Source organism: Melanotaenia boesemani, chromosome 9, assembly GCF_017639745.1.
Source record: "Melanotaenia boesemani isolate fMelBoe1 chromosome 9, fMelBoe1.pri, whole genome shotgun sequence".
NCBI classification, from domain to species: Eukaryota; Metazoa; Chordata; class Actinopteri; order Atheriniformes; family Melanotaeniidae; genus Melanotaenia; species Melanotaenia boesemani.
Window position 1 is genome coordinate 7,584,347 of NC_055690.1, and position 23,962 is coordinate 7,608,308.

The following is a 23,962-nucleotide window of genomic DNA, read 5'->3' on the forward strand; positions in this document are numbered from 1 at the left end:
TTACATTAGACAGTACATTAGGATTTACCATTATAAGTAGGATTCTAGCTTGTTTTGCCAGCCCAATTAGATAAGATAATCATTATTATCCACCCATACAGCGAAAAAATAGGAAAACTTTGCATTATGTGTAATAATCATTCTCCAAATGAAGGTTTACATTAAAACAATGGACAAAATCTGACTGCAACGTTAAAACCAAGATATTTAAATAATAATTTTGCTATGAGTCGTCTATAATTTGCCAGTATTTATATTGTAAACTCCACAAAAGGTCTAAATTTCCCATAAGGAGATTGCATCGAGCTCTCAGCTGCAGTTATGACCCCTTGTCTTGATATATTATTGATCAAACAATTAGTGGAGTTGGTCATGCACGATCGTCTTGCATTGTCAGTGAGTGTGTGTGAATGATTGACCAATACGAAGCATCCTCTTGCTCTAAATTTTAATGCCTGTCACTAATTCTGTTTGCACACACAGAGATTGCATCACGTTCTGGCTCTTCAGTTCGGTATCCTTGCATACCCTCGGCATCGCAGTGCCTCTTGCATCTCTATCTGAATGAGAGAGTGTGTGTAAGCAGCAAAGATCACCCTTGCAGTTACAGAAGGCTTCAGGTATGCACACAAGATGACAGAAACGCACACAGAGGAGAAAACCTGTGTGTGATAGAAGAGTGGAAAGTGTTTTGTTTTGTTTCTTTTTTTTAGCGTAAGAGATATAAGAGATGAAGAGGATAGGGGAGAGGAGGAGGAGGAGGAGGGGGATAAACATGGTGATGGAGAGTGAGTGAGAGGAGCGAGAGGGGGGGAGGAGCAGAGAGATGATTCCTCTCTAATCCTCTCGACACACGCTCGGTCTGGCTGCCTACTGGCTCAGAGAGGAAGAGGGAGACGGAGGCAGGTGAAGGCAAACAGAAATCAAGAGGGGAAGGGGGGAAAAAGCAAGATGAAGGGGAGAGAAGAAAGGAGAGCTGCCTTTTGTAAAGCAAACTGAGAGAAACACAGAGACCGAAGCGGTGAGAGCTGGAGAAACCTACAAGTCTCACAGCGAATGGAGGGAGACGGAGGAGGAGGAGTATGATGCTTCGGTCCTGCTCTGCCTGAACCAAATCAGAAGTGAAAGAAGGAGCAACAGGAAGGAACAGAAGAAATCCTTAAAAAATAGCCGTGAGAAGCCATAAAAAGAGAGAGAGAGAAAGAGAGAGACAGAGAGAAGGAAGAAATTAAGATAATGGAGAAGAGCTCGAGCAGAGACACTGATCGCTGGTTACTCCAGCTCACATGAGTGTATGGACCCGAGCCCAGCCACAGTTACTACAAGATGCTGTCAAAAAAAGAAGTGTGAAGCGGCGGCGTGTTAGCGTGCAGGTGATGGATGTCTGTTTGCACAAACTGCAGCTGCTCCTTGAAACTCAGCAGAAGTAGACAAGAGCTTGTGTGTCTGTTCGATCAGGTGTATGTAAGAACATATGACAGAACAGCTGCTTAGGGTTTAAACGTGGGTCAGGAGCAGCCAGAGGAGCGAAACGAGGTGGAAAGTGGCAAAACACGCTCACATGAGGAAGCGCATGGACAGAGAAGAACACAGATACTAAAGACTGTGTGCAGCTCATGTAGTCCAGAGATCACTCTGAGCTTCTTCAGGGTTCCTTACACTGAGATAGCCACCTGAAGCCACTCTCTACCTCATCTCAACACAACAAGTGGATTTGAAGACTCAGAGTACAGGACTCTTACAGCAGTTCTGGTTCTCCTCCTGACTGTGAAGCCCACTGTGGGGGCAGTCCTGATTTTCTGTACCCAGTGGATGCCTCTTAGCTCCAACCATGGGAGAATGGACCATCTTAGAGCGCCTCCTGGAGGCTGCCGTGCAGCAGCACTCTACTATGATAGGAAGGTGAGTTTGGAGTGTGATTGTGATGGTCAGAACCATGTTTTCATTTGTCTTTACCAATGTCTATTCCTGCTACATATCTGTCTATGCAGTATTTAAAAGTGTCACATGCATGCAGAACATGAATCCCTTTCTGCTGCCACTCAGTGATTCCTTGTCCTGAGTGGCCAACTGTAGACTGAGGGGGGCTTTAGCTTCCTTAATCCCTCTGAATGACATGATGGGAGGGTTATGCAGCCGTGAGGGACAGCATTAGTCCGCACAGAGGCTTTGAATGTCAGGGGATCCAGAGCAGTGTGAAGACATCTCCCCTGAGATGTCCCCTATGGCAACATTCACAGCTTTCGAAAGCCTCCCATTGCTGATGGTTTTGTTCTTCCTCTTTCTTCCTCATGCTTTTACACCAAGGTGTTTTTAATAAGCCACCATGTTAAATGTGCCTCATTTTAGAGGCTACCACAATATCCATCCATTCCTCCCATTTTTACTCATGAAATAAAATTAAAATAAAAAGACCCAGTTTATGGTCACAGCAGTTATTATCTTTGTATTCTCCAACATACAAGTTTGTATAACTCATTCTTGTTAGCTGCGGGATTCCCAGTTATCCATATGCCTTAGAGACACATCAAGTCTGTGAATACTGTAACCCCCTACCCTAACCCAGAATTTTACAACTTAATATTTTACAACTAAATACTTATCTTTGGACAGGGTAATTTTATGATTATGCTTTGTGGAAATACATATTTTTTGACAGTAGACATGCTTTCTGTTCAGTTGAGTTGTGATTTTGAGCTTCTGAGAGCAGTCTGTCAGCTACTTACAGCTGTTTCCTTTAGTGTTGTTATAAATGATCGGTCAGCATTTGTTTCCACTCATTCATGACACACTGGAAGTGTACTGTTGCTCATCAACCTGGCTAGTCATACTTGGCTGCAGGGTTTCAGCCAGAGCGAGAAAGAGAAGAGACGGAACAAGACAGTTGCCAAGGACAAAATTATCAAAGGGGGATGATATCCTCGGACACAGTTGAGGAAGAGTGAGGCGTAAATTGAGGAAAGTTTAGTTGAAAAGTAAGGAAGAGACAAGCGGAAAAAAAGGATGGAAGTCAGACATGTTGAAAGTATAAAGCTGATGACAGAAAATGAGTAAAAATGTCTGAGTAAAGGTGAAGGCAGCAAGGAGAGGTTTTTCACAGACAAGTTAAAAGATGCATGCATCAGTCGGCAGGGCGTTGGTAGAAAGCAAAGACTTCTGTCTCGTCACAGGCTGGTGCTGCTTGTCATTAACTAGGCACAATCATTTTGTACAGATTGTGTCATACATAAGGTTTCAGTGTGTATGTGATCAAAATAGCTGACCAGCACAGACTTTCCAGCAGGTCTGTATGATTTCACTCAGCAGAATGATGTTGTAACATACAGCAAACCAGTGAAATACAATAAGTTCAAACCTTGTGTTCAGCAGTATCCTATAAAAGATCTTTTTGCTAAAGGACTGATGAGGCTATGGTGTAAAAATATTACCCAAACAGAAAGTTTATCTGATCCTGAGTCATGACCTGGCCAACATGTGAGCATTTAAGTATGTTGCCATTAAAGCCATTATAGCACATACTGCTTTTTTCTGTGTTCTTGGACTGAGTAAAAACAAGAAAAGGGAATTTTAGCGATTGATCTGACCCTCATAAGTGAGTTTATGTCCATGTGACACACAATGAAACAATAAAACCAGATTTTTTACCATTTAAATATTGGTGTAAAAATAGTCCTTTTACATGTAGTCCATGCTATACTTTTTGTCTGTCTGATCACTAATGGTTCAGAAAATAAATCATCAGTAAAGTGAAAAATGAACCCAAAAAAAGATTTTTGCTCCCACTAAAATTCATTTTCACATTTTAATTTTAACAACGTTTGACAGGATCACTGTAAAATCTTAGCAGACATTCTTGCTCTGCAGAGGATAGCTCCTGCTGACTTTGTTAATTTAAGTGCCACCCTGAGCTTAAAATGTGTGGTTTTGAACTGAATATGTCAAGAAACTTTGGATGGATTGCTGCTAAAGTTACAAATGGACATACACATTTTCCAAGAAATGGACTGTAATAAACATTGACAGGTCCTTAGCCTTCCATCTAATTGATCCAAAGCTTTATGTTGGCACATGAATGACCCTCCAGTCTCAGCACCATCACTGTGTTGATGTGGCGGATTGATTGACTGTTGACTCAACCACATAATATACGTAATTAAAGGTTCTGCTTTCCTTGTGTGAGTCTCACTAACCTTATAAAACTTATATTTTTCTGGCTTCCATTGCAAAGAACCAGTCAACCATTTGTTTTAAGCTTCAGTTTTGAGTAACAATCTGGTCATTTCCGCAGTAACGCACCTTCTCTGCATCTGGCTTTTCTACAGCCCTAAACCTTCTAATCTGGGCCATCCCTGCTGACATGAATTTTCATAAATGCACACTAATACTCCCTCAGTCCTGAAACCCATTGGTCCCGCTGCTGCTGCTTTTATGCGTCTCATTGGTTGACGAAGGTGCCGTCTTGTGTTAGGAGGCCCGGACAGGTTGCTGTCCCTGAGGCGATGCCAGTGTTTGCTCTCATGAGCCCACCACAGCAACAGCCTGCATGTCTGAGTCATTTGTCATACATGAGTCACAAGCAAATTAGGGGGAATGTAACACTCGTTTGTGTAAGATTACAGAGGGCTCTAGAGATTCCCTTCTTCGGTCAGAGTTTCTCTGTGTGTGTGCATGTGCAGACACACTCAGACTCTGTACAAAACGTGAGCTCTGGTGTACTTTGTGGGCATATCACATGCACATGGATAGATGGCAGTCCTGTCTGCCTCCGTGTGAGTGTGTGTGTTTGTGTATTAACCTGCCAGCAGTGATATATTCTTGCTATTATAAGCAGTGGGCAAGCTGATGGACTGTCTGATGTGCTGTGGCCCTGCTGAACCCACTGGTACACGCAGCCTGTGAGGAAAAACTATGATGAAGAACTCTCCACCTAACTACTATCAACACATCAGTCATGCTACATCTGCGGGCTCACTCCCACAGTGCACATCCTCATTTTCAAGCTGCTATTGGTCAGATTGGGGCTGCTAGAAATGCAAATCTATCATCCTACTCCCTCATATTGATCTCCAATAATGGAGTAGAAAGTGGAGCGTGATAGAAGACAGGCACTTAATGAAACAGTCTTTACACCTGACTGTTTTCAATACAAATGGACTCATAGGCCGTAGTGACTTAAATGTTAAGCGAGTGATTAAAGCTGTAAGTACCTCATTGACTTTTCCCTGCAAGTTAAAAAAACCTTGATGGTTTTAACAGCTCAAATATTTATTCTCACAATAGCTTTCTAAGAGTAAAGGCCTGTGGTTAAATGCTCTGAGCACAATTAGATAAATGTTTTAAACAGTCTTACAATTAATGTCACTACTTAGTAAAGTCTGTCTTTAACTGGATCATTATAAGTCCCCACAAGACAGCTTTTCTAACAAAATACTTGATGATAGTCCTCACATTTCAGTCCTTTTGTAAATAAGCAAAGCTAAACTTGCCTCCAAAGCTGAACAGAAATGTCACGTGTACTTTGTTTCTGGCTTCTTGTTTTTTATTAATCATCATCTTGTGAGAAAGCCATTACCACAAGGTTTTCAGTCTTTTGTAACACTGCTTATTTTTGACAGATTATTTTGTTCCCTTTATGGCAATAGAACAGACATGAATAGCTAATTTAGTTCAGAATATTAAAGCTACAAATGCATCATCTGTGCAAGTCGTCTCAGAGCATGATGTGAATACAGGAACATATAATCCCTGAGTACTTTGTCTAAAAACAGAATTACATGGGTTGAAAAGTTTTCTGTCAGACACTGTTTTTCTGCTTTTTGAAGACTTGGAGCATTTATTGCATCACATTTGCAAAAATGTCTGATACAAGCCTGTCCAATGGCTCTGTCACTTGGGGGTTTTGGATGGTGTTACATGATCTGACAAGCATTGTGTTTGATGCGTATTGAAGCCTCAAAAGAGCTCAGAGGCGCCTTATGTGCATTTAAAATAGTCATTGCAGCCTTAGCTCATTTGGTGCAGTTAATACAATGCCTAAAATAGAACAAATATGCACTATTTTTTGCACAGCAGGATGCATACACCAAGCCAAAGCCAGTATTTAACAGTAAGAGGTGTTTACATGCAGCTCACAGGTTACAGCTCTGTTGTCAAATGACCTTTAAAATCCCCATGGAGCACTCACAATTCCTCATGGATATGATGGCTGATGTTGTTTGTGTAGACTTTAGGTTTATTTGGCAACTTAGCAAATGTTTTCCACATTGCAGAAGAGAAGAAAGAGGCTGTCATGTTGCCTTGCTTGCGGCAGATTCTCCAGAGAGATTGTTATAAAGACACTCTTACCACCCCAAGCGAGACCTCCAAGATCTGTTCACTCCATCTCTCCTCATCTCTGCTCACACACTTCCTCCATCCATATGTAATGACCCTTGAGACGCTGCCAGCTGTAAAGTCGGTGCCCTCACAGTGCTGCCATAAGAAGGCAGTTATTAAGATGACCTCACATGTTCCATTGGGAGATTATGAATCACCGATGAGAGGTATTAGCACATCCTTACGCCTCTATCTCGGACTCGAAAACTAATATAAGGCACCCACCTGCTGATAAAACTTGAATTATGTACCACATTACAATATATTTGTAATATCAAAGATAAATGTATTATTTAAGATGTCAGTAAAAGTCAGTATTCATAGTGGGGTTGATCCACTAAAGCTGTGATAGAAGAGATACAATGATCCAGGAAATGAGCCCTGGGAGCAGGAAAGAGCTGCTGTGTAGCCTTTCATGACTGGAGTATTACAGCAAGGCTCCACAGGGACTGCTGGAGAAGAAAAGTTGTAGCTGGGAGAGAAAAAGAAAGCAAATGCACATAATTATGCAGCTGCATCATTTAATTTTTCTGTGAACTCCTCATATGTACTTCCTTTCCATCCTTCCTGTGTATCTCAGCTGCTTATTTGCCCTCTCTCCATCCTCAAACTTTACATATGCTGTGGTCAGATTATTTGCATGCTGATGGATTAAAGCTATGTAAGTGTGGGTGTTTGTTCGATGTTACATTAGTAAATAAACTATCATCCTTAGCTGTACACTTTTGCCAAATCTTGCAGCAATTTTTGCATCTATCAAAATACAAATTTAGGGAATAACTTTATGGTTGGAAAAACTGAACTGAGGATGCAGGAGAGCATGGGAGGTGAATGGGTAAAGAAAGTGAGATTAAAGCAGGCAAAGGGGTCATAGTTCAGGCAGGTTTTACCTTACATGCCCTTGGGGAGAAGCTGTATCTGTAGCAGGGTGACTCAGCAAGGCTTATTGGTTTAGTGTTAGCACCTCGCTGCAGGACAGAGCAGGTCAGTGTTAGAATGATACTGGGAGGTGAGGTTAGCCGGAACATTACTGCATACACAAACACAGGAGAGCATCCCTGCACACAAAAAGCCACAAAAGACACTCATCTATAAAGTCAGCTTCATTTATAAAGTATCATTTCTTTTTATAGCAGTTACACATTAAGTGAGATACTCAAGAGTAGTTCCTGTAAAAGGAAAAGAAAATGGTTGAAATAACTGGGAGGCTTCAATTTTACATTAATGTTACTGGAAGGGCTCATTAGTTTATAGCTTTTTTAGACTGCTATAGTTTCCAGCCTTCCAGGCAGCCATTACTTTCATTTCACTTGAGAACTGCAAAGTGAGAATCATCTTGCAAAAAGCGATCTCTTGCTCGCGATGATGAATCCATCAGAGCGATCAGATGCTAGTTGTTCTACTTGCCATTAAATGCAGCACAGAGCAGATTTTGGTTTGTAGAATCAGCCTTTCAGTCAGATTTTACATCAGTCTGTGTGAGTGAGAATTACCTGCTAGGCTGCAACGCATTTAGTCACAAAATCAATAATCAAAAACAGAAAAGAGTCTATTATTGATTTTCATTACCACACATGTACTGAAATTTTTTTTATCTCACATTTTACCTCTGTCCCTGTTGGTTTTTCATACTTAGTGGGATGAGCTACATGCAAAGTGTGTCACTTTCTTTTATCATGATATTGAATTATTAAAAAGGCCGGATGGTGAGCTTTTCCTATTGTTATATTCTGGTTTTGGGTGTTAAATCTGCCCTAAAACACATCTAAATTCATGGTTGTTATTTTGATCAGCCCTTGACTATCATAATTTTCTCCCATGAAATAACATATAATATAGCCAGGATTAATCTGAGGTAACAGAACATGAATATGTAATAAAGGTGGGGTACATGTAAACAATGTGGCGTCCACATGCTTTTATCTTAGACCTTCTGAGTTTTTGAATACACTCTTTACAACTTTTCACTCTTTTAACACATTATTCTGTTGCATATTTAAAATTAGATGATAAAAATCTGCATTTTCTTATCAACATTAACATGCAAAAACATAAAATGAAATTTTTTTAGTTTCTAATTTTAGCATTTTTAAGAAGTTTCTTTGGAAACCATGATATCTTCAAGTCTGCAAGAGATTTTTAGCTCTGGATTTGGTCCACCACCCCTTTTTATTAGCAAAAAACAAACAAACAAAAAAAAAAAACAGAATAACACATCCATCCATTTCTCTAGGGTTACAGGGGAGCTAGAGCCTATTTTAGAGCATATTAAGGAGAATTTAGAAACACTAAATTGACCTAAAGAGCATGTGGTGGTACCCAGAGAGGACCCGATGCATGTGGAGAACATACAAACTCCACACAGAAAAGCCCGAACTGAGGTTCTAACCAGGATCTTGCACAAATCATTGAAGATTTAATCAATTTGGATAGGAAGGCATCTTTACAGATATGTCAAGGTCATTCAGGGACAGAAACCTGTTCTGAACCCCCTCCAGTATTCCATCCATCCATCCATCCATTTTCTTCCGCTTATCCGGAGTCGGGTTGCGGGGGCAGCTGCCTAAGCAGGGAAACCCAGACTTCCCTCTCCCCGGCCACATTCACCAGCTCATCCGAAGGGGTCCCGAGGCATTCCCAGGCCAGCCGAGAGATGTAGTCTGTCCAGCGTGTCCTGGGTCTGCCCCGGGGCCTCCTTCCGGTGGGACGTGCCCGGAACACCTCACCAGGGAGGCGTCCAGGAGGCATCCTAACCAGATGCCCGAGCCACCTCATCTGGCTCCTCTCGATGTGGAGGAGAAGCGGCTCTACTCTGAGCCCCTCCCGGATCACCGAGCTTCTCACCCTATCTCTAAGGGAGAGCCCGGCCACCCTGCGGAGGAAACTCATTTCGGCCGCTTGTATTCGAGATCTCGTTCTTTCGGTCATTACCCACAGCTCATGACCATAGGTGAGGGTAGGAACGTAGATCGACCGGTAAATCGAGAGCTTTGCCTTTTGGCTCAGCTCTCTCTTCACCACGACAGACCGATGCAGAGCCCACATCACTGCGGACGCTGCACCAATCCGCCTGTCGATCTCCCGCTCCATCCTTCCCTCAGTCGTGAACAAGACCCCGAGATATGTAAACTCCTCCACTTGGGGCAGGACCCCATCGCAGACCCGGAGAGAGCACTACACCCTTTTCCGGCTGAGGACCATGGTCTCGGATTTGGAGGTGCTGATTCTCATCCCAGTCGCTTCACACTCGGCTGCGAATCGCTCCAGTGAGAGCTGAAGATCACTTCCCGATGAAGCCAACAGAACCACGTCATCCGCAAAGAGCAGAGACCCAATCCTGAGACCACCGAACCGGATCCCCTCCACACCTCAGCTGCGCCTAGAAATTCTGTCCATAAAAGTTATGAACAGAATCGTGACAGAGGACAGCCTTAGTGGAGTCCAACCCGCACTGGAAACGATTCTGATTTACTGCCGACAATGCGGACCAAGCTCTGACACCGGTCGTACAGGGACCGGACAGCTCTTACAAGCGAGTCCGGCACTCCATACTCCCGGAGTACCCCCCACAGGAGTCCCCGGGGAACACGGTCAAATGCCTTCTCCAAATCCACAAAACCAGTATTGTTTTGCAATATTATTGTTTCCCTAAGAAGGATTAATAAAGTATTTTTTCATCATTTAATTTCACCCATACCATGATGCTGCCACCACCATGCTTCAATTTAGGATTGATATCAGCCTGATGATGAGCTGCTTCCACTGGTTGCAAAATGTTCTAAAATTTTTAATACTTGGCTTATCAAAAAATCTGACTCTGTTTCATCATCCTTTGAATGTAGTTTGTTTTATCTTTAAAATATTGCAACATTAGTTAACATAAGATCAAAGATTCTCAGAGATGAATTATCTTTAAGAGTATAAATGCACACAATGCTGACAAAATACAGCAAAGCTTTGGTTTAATGATAAAGAAACAGAACTGACTTTGTTTACAATGCAATGCAAGAGAAAGAAATAAACCAAGTTTCAAAGAAATATTAGGTAAAAAAATAGCCATCTTTGATCTTTATTTGGCACAAAGCAAAGCTGCAGCTTTTGAAGTTTTCTCAGTTGGGTCTATTTGTGTGCGCTTGTGGCTGCAAGCTTTATTTAGAGAATCTGCTTTTATCACACATGACTTACAGCATATCTGTGCAGGCATCATAAATACGGCCCTCTTTGTTTTGTTTGACTGCTCATCATGTTGGTCTGCTGGTGTTTCGGAAAAAAACACTTCTCGACACAACACCATGTTTCCCTTTTTGTTTTTAATTATCTTGCATTCACCTCCCCTCATCTTTCTCTTTGAAGATAAAAAGGATTCTCCTCTGTCACTGATTTATTCTCCATTCCCCCACCAACCCCAACTCCCATCTCTCCATCTTAACAACTAACTGAGGTTTCTAATGAACATGGTGAGAGTGTAAGAGTCACTTAGTCTCATTGGAGGCAGTATCAGCTCCTGCAGTGTGACTGACTCAACATGAATAAGAAATGGAGAGTGCACACCAGGACCTCACTACCTCCACCAACTCTGAATTACCGTACAGAGCCATCTGATTCACTGCCTTCTCTCACACGAGTGTGCTCTTATGACCAGATGGCCATCCAAATATACAAACATGTGCGTAAGCGAACTTGCAGCATAGTTACTATATTTATACACATCTCAGGGGCAGGACCATACACATAGACGTGCTTTCTCACAGACACACATGCATGCGTGTATGTTGCCAAAACTGTCACAATGGCCATGTTTTCAGCATATCATATGAGCAAACAGAAAAGAGTGTGACGATGCATTCACACCTCTTCAGACACACTGCACACACTTGATTCCTTTTGCAGATTCTTCAATTAAGCAGGGAAGCCAAGCTGCAGGAAGAGCACTTAACTCTCGGCAATATGCTGCATTCACACCACTATCGCAGCCAATTATAACAACAAGGGACTTGGTAGACAGCACTGTGGTGTGAAAAGGATAAATTTAGATTTGACAACCTGTAAAAAGACAGATATACCGGCTGCTCTAGAAAGCTATATCTCCCAGTAGGCATCTATGTGTCATTTTTAAGAATGTGAGGGTTCATTCACTTTATATTAGATAGCAGAGTTGGCAGAGGTAGAATTTCTTACAAAACCACTTATGACTCACATACTGACAGTAAATACTGTACGATACTATGAGTCTGGAAGTCAAGTGTTACCAACTGTCTGAAGTCTGTTAATCTGATCCATTGAAGCTAGCATGTGATAGAAAGTGAAAGACAGATGGCTCATCCAATCACCTGCCAAGTATTTTTTTTAAGCGTCTGCCCTTTCCAAAATTGTTACCACCAAAGACTCCCCAGATGGTTCCGTGTAACAAGGCATCTGGCTTGTCAGGTTAATGTTTGGGCTGCCTAAAACATTAACTAAGATAGGTTGCCACACACAGCATCAGAACATCCACTGAATAGATGTTAAAGAGCTTTCTGTCACATTGCATGATTTTCCCTCAGCAGATGCAGATGTCTCATGGAACTGCAGATGTTCTGTTTTGTGAACTTTTTGAGGAATTTTCCAATTTGACTCTGGAGTTAAAAGTTTAAGTTGAAGATGTAGTTTTAGTTTTGGTCAAATTCAGATTTAATTTACAGTGGGTGAGAAACACCTGGTTTGAACATTTCTAGGGGAGCTACAGTAATAATTCCCAACCACTACATTGAAAATGGATAAAAGAATATTTTCTGTTGACTGAATGTTTTGGGATGTTCCCTGCATGGCATGTGTGCCATGGAGGCTCCCTGCATGTGCCAGAGCAGCTGATTGGGTTTGGAGCTTGGCACGGGAAAGCTGGGATGGGTGGGGGAGTTGGCATGGATGTGACAGCCCAAGCTTGGGATTGTCCAAAACCCACTGATTTAATCCGGATTACAGCCATGATTTCTCTCTTTTCCCTCTAGCTTTCTTTCTTTCTTTATTTCCCTCCATTGACCCCCACCCTTCTTGCTCCCCATCCCTCTCTTCCTCCTTCCCTGCCCACACATTCACTCGCTTTCCTTCTCTTGCTGCTCTTTCTCCTGCTCGTGCCCAACCTCTCCATCAATCAGATCATAAAATACACCCCAAAAGCTAATGCTTCTACAGACTGGTCTGTTGCAATCTCCTGTGTTACTTTTTTTTTTTATTATTATCATCTTTTAAATTTTTTTCTACTTATTCATGCCAAATGATCTCTCCAGATAATTTTAGAAAGTCTGTCTGTAATGCCATGGTTTCTTTCTTAACTCCTACTTGAATACTTAATATGTTGCCAAGGTAACTGCCATCATAGTTATCGTCATGGAGATCCTAGAGCACAGTGCACTTATGGCCTGGCAGGCAAATGCACCACACTGAATTTGTTCCTCATAGTGGTCAAACATACCGTGTTCAAAGCAGGTGAACTATGGTTCAGAGTATGGTTCATATACTTTTATTGGTGAAAGAAGTATTCACATCCTTTATTTGGGAAACCCCCATTTAGTTAAAAAATCTATTTGATCCTTAAGCCTTAGTTTTTCTTTTCCTGTAAGGGATTATCTCCCCTCCAAGGAGTCACAACAAAATAATATTACTGGAGAACACAACATTAAGTCTGTGTGAAAAAGGTTTTAGATTTTATATCTCAAGGTTGCTATTGGCAAATCAACCAATCTTCACTGTTATATGTATGTAAAATGCTTCCTCCTGGTATCATTGGATTTATTGCATTTTGCATGTATTGCTCCATATCCAGCCAACCAAAAGAGGGACAAAGAACATGATGTCAGTGAACTGAAGCAAACTTTAAGAGTCTGATTAAAGCCAGCAAACTGAGGAACAAAGAGTTCCTGAATTCTCAATGTTAAACATACTTTCAGTAATTTGACAGATAGAATTTTATATTAATCTGAAAAGATGTGTGCAGTCTATGACACGATTGGTTTTGTGACATCCTACAACAAATGTAGGAATGTGTTTGGACAAAGTGGTGGTGTCCTTGTTGTGTGTGAGAAGTAATCCAGGCACACACCAATATAGTATTTAAAGCATAATATTTAAGACCTGCGTATATGTGTGTGAGTGTGTGTTGGAGGTGGGTGGCTATGCAAAAATAAAGGACTGTCAGCAGGAGAGAGTGCAGCCACCCTCACTCCTTCTGTCACTGACCTGAACCAAGGAAACACCCCTTCTGGGTGTATGTGTTGAGTGTCTGAATGTGTGACTGAGGTTCAGAGTGAGGTAGAAGTCAGTTTGATGCCAGATGACCTGCCAAACTACATGCTATTGATAAACCTTTGCAGGACTGCAGAGACCAGGGGAGGGAGAGAGAGAGAGAGAGAGAGAGAGAGAGAGAGAGAAAGAGAGAGAGAGAGAATGATAAGTGTCAGCCCATTTTAATCTGATGGGATTAGATATGTCAGTGTTGTTGGTTGCATTGATTTGGGTTACAGCTGGCACCCTTAATACACATATGAGAGATGAAAAGTCCAGACACTGTTAGATAAAAACAGATACAAAGAGACAAGAAGAAAGAAGAGTTAAGATTTTTTTTTTCCAAAATCACTGCTGCTAACAGTAAGAAAAAACCCAGCTGATCTTCTGTTGCTACTCACCACTAAATCTTTGTTTCTTCAAAACAACACATCTTCAAACCTAAACAAAGCAACATTTTCCTTTTACTTGAAGCACCGTCGTGTAAAAGCACTGAAGTGTCTCCATGTGCATACATTGCATTTTTAAAAGGTGCTTCTTCCTTCATTCTAAAATGCAGCAAACATCCCAGTTTTACAGAAAACGTCTATCCACAGACATGATTTTTGCTGTTCTTTTGTACTACACATTAAAAATAACTACACAGAATAACAGAAAATCATTTTTTTATGAATTAATCATGCATTTACTGGTGTTTTACATAAAGAGAGAAAAGCAAACTTCAATTGCAGCTGTGAAGGGGAAGCGCCATGACTGAGCTCCACCCTGACAGCTAGAGCTTTCAAGCAACTTCACTTTGAGAGTTATTTTTTATTTTGTTTTAGCTGTTTCATTGCTGTCTCACACATTAGAAGCTTCTTTATTATCAGGTTTAATCTTTTTTAAAACATTTTTTTTTTTTTTTGTGACAGCTTTACTTGTGAAAACTGCCAGATGAAAACATCACACACTATCCACCTGCATGGGGTGTAAATTAAAAACAGTGTAGAGACAAGCAGCAGCAGGGCTGTGATGGAACAGGTAGTGACACACAGCAAAGGTGAGGATCTAAAAAGGATTAGCAGGCTAGTGATAACATGGAGCTTGTTTACGTCAGAACCCCGAGCAGAATGACTCTCAAGACTGCAGAGACGACGCTCACAGCTGCCTTTTTAAATTATTGTCACTGACGATTTCACAAATGAACACATTTTATACTGAATAAAATCATACAGCAAAATGTCTTCTGTTTGACATTATAGGAAAAAAAAATCATCTGTCTTTGAGTTGCTTTTGAGCAACTGTATAGCCAGAACATTTTTTATTTATAAAATAAAAGCGCTTTATGTCACAGATTTTTGAGTGACTTTTTAAACTCCAGCACATCATCATTTGGTTTGAACTCGTTAAGTTTTGTAAAATAAACTAGCATGAAGCTGTTTGAGGCACCTCTGCCACGCTCTAACTGCTGCGACAAATCTGCTCCCCCTCTCAGCACAAACGTGCCACTCTTCAGTTGACTTACTGTAGCTCTAGTCGGCACACTTCTCCCTCCTTTTCTTCGTTTTCTGCCCCTCGCCTGTTGCCGTGGTAACTAGCAGAGGGAAGTTAAGTGAAGGGGGAATGAAGGGAAGGGGGAGTGGGGGGCTTAGCTGCTCTTCTTCCACTCAGTCCTTCATTCTCTCTCTTTAATTTTAATCTCCACTGCACCACCTTTCACCCTTTAACCTTATTGATCCTGTGAGTCATTTATTTCTTGCCCCTTTGATTCCCCTTCCCTGTTATCCTTTCTTTATTTTTAGCTCATCCTGGTTTAATTTTTTCTCTCATTTTCTTTGTCTAATAATCATGAATTTAGTATGTTTCTGCTATCTTTCTCTATGTCTCTTGCAACACTCTTTACTTTAGCAGATAGTTAAAAGAGCATTGCAGCCCAAAACCTGTTTACCTTTTACATATGCTTTGCCTCATTAAACCATAAAAGTCAGCTCCAGCTCTATGTACTAAGCAACACTTAACTCCCACCCCACCTCAGCTTCTGCTTTTATTCAGCTCTTTCGTACTAATTGCCATGTAAACAGCATCCAAGGTTTTATTATGAAAGACTAATGTAAGACACAAGGCGAGGATTTCAACATCAATGCTGCTCTGTGTATTGCGTTTAAAGAGACTTTGGGAGCTGAATGATGCAAACTGTTTATCTGGTCTTTTTAGGCATTGTGTAGACATATGTGTGCATGCACATGGAAGAGCAGATGGAACTGGATCTTTCCTGAAGCTGTGGTTATTCTTTCACATTACTATACATGTATAATTCCTCACAGTTACCTGCACACCCATTAATAGAGCGTTAAATGTGGCAGTGAAAGACCTGCACTTTCACACAATAAGGAACATAACTGAAATGCAGAAGAAGAGTTGTTTTGTAGTTGTCATTTTTTTGCATGATTTCAATGCCTGCGTGATTACAGGGACAACAAATTAGTCAAATGCAACGACAAACAGAGTCTGCTGAGAACAGAAGATGTAAGGGTGTTGAAACATATGACAGACTCTTGCTTTTCTTATAAAAAAATCATAGTCTCATCACCTTTTTTTACTAATTAAATTAATGATAACACAAATGTAGTGTAACTGTTTCTGCACAATTTGATGAATCTGCAAAACATCCTCAAGAGGATTCGCAGACAATCACATGGATTAGATGGTGTTTTCTTTTGTAGCCTTAGAAAACACTGGAAAAAAGCTTTTCATAGAAAACCGCAGCCACAATATGAGGATTATTCCTGCCATGGAGTTAGAAGAGGAGGTGGGGAGTGGATCACTTAGTGTGAGAGGAAAGGTCGAGGCAAATGGAAAAAAAAAGTGAGCGAGAGAGAGAGAGAGAAAGAAAGGAAAGAAAAAACAGGTGGGGGTTGCATGGTGTGGTATGATAATCTACAGCTATTCGATGGCATTAACCAAAAAAAAAAAAAAAAAAAAAAAAAAAAGCAAGAATCCTCCCTTGGCCCAGCCACAGATTACTGAACTGGGTTTGCGTGTGGAAGCTATTATATAATTCATTCTCGATGATGAGATTTTCATCCAATGCTAGTTTTCCTTACTAACTCTCTCAATCTCTTGCACTCTGTTCCATCACTGACAGGTTTCTCATTTAAATTAAGAACAAGATGTCTGAGCCACACTGCGGGATTTTTGGTGACTTTGTAATCTGTTTATCCCTATCTGGAGCTCACTCATCTTTACAGCAATTTGATGATTTCTCTTAGCATTCGGTTAGTTGCTGTCATGATGGTGCTTTGTTGCATGGATATGAGTGTGAAATGTATGCATGTGAGGGGCTGTGCAGCAGCATGCGTGTGTTTCTTTGCACGTGCGCATAGTTTTGCAATTTACTCTCACTCTGGTATTGCGAATTCTATGCTCACTAAGCTCCTTAATGGAGTCACAACAAGGGCAAAAGCATTTTCATTTTTTTTATTATATTTAGCATTTATTCTTTTCTCCCTCCCCCCCTCTGTTCGCACAACCCTCCCAAATCTGGTTGGGCAGACTGGCAATGACAAGTTTTTTTTTTCTCTAAAATTTTTCATTTTGGAAGCCACCACTGGTGATCTGCTGTTTTGATGAGGGTTACATGTGAACCGCACACCGTTGTACTCTGGAAAGGATTAACTCTGCCCTTCGGCTCCACATCTGTGCCGCACAAGTCTGGCAAAGCCACCGTGCGATTGGTAGATTACCCTTCACACAGCCAAATGCCATCTAATGATTATCTGGCAGTGTCTCAGGTGCAGTAGAGGAGGACTCCCCCCTCTATCCATTGTCGAGTCCCAGCAGCATCTGCATAAACAGACTAAAAAACACCAAACTGTTAACCTTTAAATTAACCCCTAATCTTAGAAGTTTACATGTCTTTAGCAGACAGACTAGCAACCAAGGTCCAGGGTTATCTAGAATTTAATAAAACATGTGAAGAAAATGAAAACAAAAATGGCTTTGGTTTGAACAAGATAAAACAGGCATAGAAAATGAATGAATGAGTGGATGTTGTGTGTAATAAACAAGATTTACAGCAACAAATCACTATGGTTTTATGGTTATTTCTGGAGGGAACAAAAAGATTGCATGATGATGTCATACCAGATTTTCTGCAAATATCTGATGGTGTGTTTCTTGTGAAAGTTGCATAAATTTAGAGTAAGTGATTTCTAGCGTGTCAGGTCCTCACCAAATAAAATGTTAATTACTTGATGCTGAAGGTTAGCACATGTGCAGTCATGTCAGACCTTTTCAACTAGATTATCAACATGACTTTTGCTTGAAACTTTTTCTGTAATTTCTCCCAACATGTGAAACTGGTGTGGTCAAAAACTATAAATACATGGAGTGGCCATAAAACTTTTTATGCCTTAATCTACTAGTTAGTATACAGACAGAATCCATAAATCTACAAGAAATATAATGAAGTCAGATCTGTATGGGCTGTTATAATGCTGTGATGTCAGTTCGTCAAATTGTTATGTCAGAAAATATCATAAATATGAATATGGTGATAAGTAATAAAGAATCTTGGGCAGAGCTCAGTCCAAACTTGTATCTGTGAAAGTGAGCTGCATAGTGATGATCAGTCATTGGATTAACAGTAATGGTGAGTCTCTCTGCATTCTGCAGCCTTACTCCTGACTTAGTTATTTTGTGACACAGCCAGCATGCTCATACAACTGCAAAAAGCCTGCAATCTAAAGTGCTTGCTCGGTCTAAGATCTGAAAAATGAATGAGCGATGAATAAAGTAGGAAAAGAACAAAGAGAGAGATGTCTGCGGGAAAGGGAACAGCAGAAGTGGAAGAAGATAAAACTGCAGTCCATCTACAGCATGTGTCTAACATCATGGAAGCACACAGGCAAAGTGCGCAAATATGCCAAGTCAGCACATGTAAGCATATGCTTGGATAGACACATTAAAATGCACATAGGCAAAACCGAACTGAATCATTTTATCTACTATAATTTTTTTTGTCTCAGCACTCCCCACACAGAAATAGCACCTAGCAGCACCTAATCCAAACACAAGACTCACCTCAGTCTTACCTGTTGCTATGGGACTTCAGGCAGAATCTGTATGGTTTATAACAAATACAACAAATGCTAAGTTAGGCTTTGCTTGCATGTAGTTTATTCTAGGAATAATTTAATGAAGCTTCAACTAAATGAGCCTAAAAGGTGGTTGCCATGTCAACTGAATTTAATGAAGCAGAAAGTGCTAAAATTAAACACAGATGTCATCGTCTCTTTTAAATTGTAAGCATCCTCACAAAACACTTTCTTAGATGAATAACAGGCAACAGGCTGAGAGTTACGAGGAGTGCTCCAGCACTAATAACTGTTCTTCTTCTGGAGTGTTTACTTTTGCTGATAAATGAGATTTGGAGCACTCCTCTTCTCTGCTTCTTATCAGCTGAAACAGGGACTTTGCAGTGACACAATGTCCCTCACCCTAATTGGTTTTTCCCTCTTCTGTTGGCCTGTGACTTTACCCTGCACCTTCTTCTGATAAGCGTTCAAAGCTTATCCTTAAGATCCCTGCTTATATGCTGTGTTATTCTTTCAACCTTGATTTGAACTTTTTAAATCTCAGCTCTCTCAGACTCTTTTTTTTTTCCTGATAATTATTATTTTTTCAAGTAAAGTTTAGAAGGAAGCTCCGTTAATTATTTTTGCTGTACTTTAGTCCTCCTTAGAGTAAATTACCATACAGCCATTGTAGTCTTGTCTTTGTCAAAGGAAGTAAAAATTTGCTAAATGCTCCCATGCCAGAAACATAGTCATATCAAATCTGTTCTAATGTCACTGTATTATATCATCAGACCTGCCGATTGTGGGACTTTCAGATTGGGAATGAAGTGCCTTTAAAAAGCTAGCTAACAATTTAAGATTTAATGCTAGTAAACAATAAGTTTACTAGCATTAAAACTTAAATTATTGGATATGAAATTAACTTAACTTGAAAACAGTTATATACTGTATATATTTAGATTGGTTGCTTGAAAACAATTGGTGTACTAGCATTAAATGTTTGCTTGTTAGCTTGCTAACTGAGATTTAACTTGAAAACAGTTAGCAAGTAGCTACCTTGAATTAGTGTAGGATTTAAGCTTGTTTACTTGCTAGTTGAGAATTAACTTAAAAAAATAGTTAGCCCTGAGCTAGTTCGAAAACAGTTAGTTTATCTGATTAGTTAAATGTCAGCTTGTCAGCTTTAGAATAATTAAAAAAAAAATCAATCAATTGATGTGTTTGGACTTTCATTTTTGATTCCAACTTATGTTTAGCAATGTACTCAAAGTGAAAGTTAACAGAACTCATTAGCCTGATAAAAACCAATAACTTTAGCATTTTGCCCTTAGGATGATTAAGATGGCTTGCTACCAAACAAATGTTTGAGCTGAAATGTGCTAATTTTAGCTAATTGACTTACAATAGAATATACTGATTTGTACTAATTTGTGTGAAAGTGCACATGAAACCAGACTGGATGTTGGTGATGTACCTGTTTTTCAGTAGCTTATTTAATAATTTATTTATTCTCTACCTTGTACGACATGTTCCCTAACTGACAAAGAAAGCATTTACAACACCTGTAACTGTTTGATCTAAAAATAATGTTGATGATTTATCTTGCATTTGGGGTCAGAACATAGTGACTGAGAGGAGCTGATTCTTCTCATATGCAGCACATCTGTGGAACCCTGTCATTATTTTTCTATCACAGTTAATCACTGTTTTACTCTGGTTGTGTTAACCTCCTCTGTCTATCTGTTTCTCCTTTAGGATCTTGCTGACAGTAGTGGTCATCTTCCGCATCCTGATTGTGGCCATTGTTGGAGAGACAGTGTATGAAGATGAACAGACGATGTTCATATGCAACACTCTGCAGCCAGGCTGCAACCAGGCCTGCTACGACAAAGCCTTTCCGATTTCCCATATCCGCTACTGGGTTTTCCAGATTATACTGGTATGCACGCCTAGCCTCTGCTTTATCACCTACTCTGTCCACCAATCAGCTAAGCAGAGAGACAGGCGCTACTCTTTTCTCTATCCAATAATGGAGAAGGATTATGGTGGAAGGGATGGAACGCGAAAGCTCCGCAACATAAATGGAATTTTAGTTCAACATGGTGGTGATGGTGGAGGAGGGAAGGAAGAACCAGACTGCTTGGAAGTGAAGGAGATCCCAAACGCCCCAAGAGGCCTCACCCATGGAAAGAGCTCCAAAGTGCGAAGGCAAGAAGGGATCTCACGCTTTTACATCATTCAGGTGGTGTTCCGCAATGCACTTGAGATCGGCTTTTTGGCAGGCCAGTACTTCCTTTACGGCTTCAGTGTGCCTGGGATTTTTGAGTGCGACCGCTATCCATGTCTCAAAGAAGTGGAGTGTTATGTGTCTCGGCCAACAGAAAAAACGGTTTTCCTGGTGTTCATGTTTGCGGTGAGTGGCATCTGTGTGGTGCTCAATCTGGCTGAGCTCAACCACCTTGGCTGGCGTAAGATCAAGGCAGCCATCAGGGGCGTTCAGGCTCGCAGGAAGTCAATCTGCGAGATCAGGAAGAAGGACATGGCTCATCTGTCGCAGCCGCCCAACCTGGGACGCACTCAGTCCAGCGAATCAGCCTATGTTTGACTAGGATGATGAAGAGAGAAACTAAAGGAAGAGTGGGATGAATGTGAAAGAGAGAGAGTGAATTAATTAAGATTTTAATTTTGTATCGCATGAAGGTCAGAAAAAAACAACCTTCCTTCTGTGATGATGGAAAGAAATAGAATGTGAAAAATCTAAAACTCAAGCCCTGCTGCTTAGAGAATCAAGAGAGGGACGAAGAAGATGACAAACCTTGTACCAGGACAAAAAAAGTTTTGTTCTGTGAAAAGAACATAATTAACAGTGATCTCATGGGGAGAAATTCCTGCCATTTTATACTTTTTTGTCTTTTGTAACTAATTACCTTCTCTGCCCCATGTAATGGGAAGAATCTTATCCTCACGGGGCTGGAGAGGGAAGGACTATGTAATAGAGCAAGAGAGAAGAGAATGTAAGGGAAGCTGCTTTGTGTTCTCTGGGGATATTGGAAGATGACTTTGGTGTTTGATGCAATCCATTGGTGCTTTTCATCTGGACTATATCAGCTTCAGAGAAAAAAAGGGGGGACAGGATAGGGGATGGGACAGGGAGGATGAGCAGCAACATCATTAAAAAAGCAACGGAAAGAACTGTCAGAGCAGTGCCAGACTCGAGGATGAAGGCATGTTTGGGAGCCAAGGAAGAAAAAGAGGGAGACATATAGCTCTGGGAAAGCATATGAAACAAGGGGCTAAGAGAAGAGAGGAAATGTTTTATCTTTCCTAGCTCTCCACACCGGAGCTTTTGAGGTAAACTGAAGCTAAAGAGAGAAAGAGCTGCCTCTGAACATTGTGTTTCACTTCTGTTGGAACATCGACACAAGCCAAACCAAGAGAAACAGACTGATGATGTTATTCTTTGTCTCTTGGCAAAAGATGATTTCAACACAAACACAGAGTCACTACCATAAACACTTTTCCCCTTCCTTCTTCTCTATCTCCCTCTCTCAGCTCCACAGTTGGCAGCTGCATAGACGGGAGGCAGGGGGCCTCGAATGACAGTAATGACCCCTGCTGCTCTCCTGCAGGGTAAACTTTGGAGAGGTCTTGGTGAACAAATGGACAGACGGCTTGTTAGCGTCAGTCTCTCCAAAAGCACAAACCAAGCTTCTCTCCTTCAAACTTATTTGGTGTTCTTAGAGACAAAGAAGAGACAGAACGAGAGGTGCACTGGAAAATAAGAACTTGTATGAGAGGAAGAGCACATCACTTTACTATAACTTTAAACAAATTTTATAAAATGCATCACTATGTTTTTTTTTTTTTTTTTTTGAGAAAGCGATGGTGCCATCCTTGAGATATTTAATTATTGTTAAACAGTAAAATTGAATATATATGGTAATATTATTTATCCATTTAGAAAATATCAAATCAGATTTATTTATCTTAGGGGGGGTGGGATGGTCGGTAAATCATGTTGCTGTTTTTTTTTTTTTTCTTCAAATGTATAAAATATCTGTCTTTCTTTGATTTTTGTTTATTGTAAAACATTTCTCACTAATCTAACTGACTAATGACATGTATGGGGTGGGAAGGGACAGGTTTGTGAGCTTTGTTATAAAATGCTTTGAGGATGTGCAGCTGTTTTTTTTTTTTTTTTTTTAATTGCAAGAATTTGAAGTGAAATTAATTAAATGCATTTAAAATGCATGGCATTGCAGCTGTTAAGCAACATCAGTGTTGTATGTGTTTGCTATTCTAAGCCTTGGTGTTCATCAAAATCAGCTGCACACCTTCAGGCACTTAAGGCTTGTGAGCCATTCGATAAAGGCATGTTTACACGACGCAATGTTTTTTGAATGATCAAGCTGTGTAACTGATGAGTAGTTACTATAGGGACCGTTGTGTTTTTGAATCTCACTGGCTTTCAATATGACTTTCTTTCCTGACTGGATTTCAGTATGCATGCATTGCAAGAGAAAAGCAAGAGAATGACATGAAAGAAACAGAGAAAAGACAACAGAGTGGTGCACCTTGATTAAGAAGAGTCGAAGAGTGGCAGACTGTAGGAACTCGTGTTGGGATAAAGGCTGTGTTTCCGGACATGCACAGATATGCACTAATTCATAATTTAAAATGTGGACCTCACACATTGTAAGGCTAAGAAACCAGATATATTGACAGCTTGGTAGACTACTTGTGGTAAACTTTAAAACTCATTTAGATCTCCAAAAAATTTATTTCCTGGGTCCTGGCAGGGGATGAGGCTCAGGTGAGTGAGATATGCAAACACAAGCATAGCACAAGCTTTAGATGCTTTAGATGCTTCAGATGCATTAGATGCTTGGTCAAGAGACGTTGGTCTCTCATTTTAACAAAGTAGGTACATTTTCTGTTACATTATTCAACATGCAATGTAGTAATCTAGATCTGCATATTGCAGGGTGAAGACATTTAATAACAAATTCCACAACAGGAGACAATACAGCTGCAAGGACAGTGGATTTTAACTGTTACAACAGCTAATACAGTTAGAGAAATTGCCCAACTTTATGTCTTCAATCACTCACACTCTTAAAATGTCTTTGATTCTTACCGGTGCTTATTTCCACATTTAGTCTCCTCTGAGGATGTTTATAGGACTGAGTGGAACGGCTACAGTCTACATGCAATAGGAAGGATAGCATCATTGACAAGGCATGCCAGAATGCCTAATAATAGAGGTCGGC

General features: G+C 40.6%; 1 protein-coding gene across 1 annotated transcript; it reads left to right on the forward strand.

Annotated features, from left to right (window-relative positions):
- Positions 1-876: 876 nt before the first annotated feature.
- LOC121645442 (gap junction delta-2 protein) lies at positions 877-22,662 on the forward strand. The gene is made up of 2 exons (XM_041993898.1): positions 877-1,902; positions 20,448-22,662. The coding sequence occupies exons 1-2, from the start codon at positions 1,832-1,834 to the stop codon at positions 21,295-21,297; spliced, it is 921 nt and encodes a 306-aa protein (XP_041849832.1). The 5' UTR covers positions 877-1,831; the 3' UTR covers positions 21,298-22,662.
- The last annotated feature ends 1,300 nt before the right edge of the window (positions 22,663-23,962 follow it).

Coding starts and splice junctions, on each gene's coding strand:
- LOC121645442 (XM_041993898.1), top strand. CDS start 1,832: ATGGGAGAATGGACCATCTTAGAGCGCCTCCTGGAGGCTGCCGTGCAG. Junction 1,903..20,447: donor CACTCTACTATGATAGGAAG/GTGAGTTTGGAG, acceptor TTTCTCCTTTAG/GATCTTGCTGACAGTAGTGG.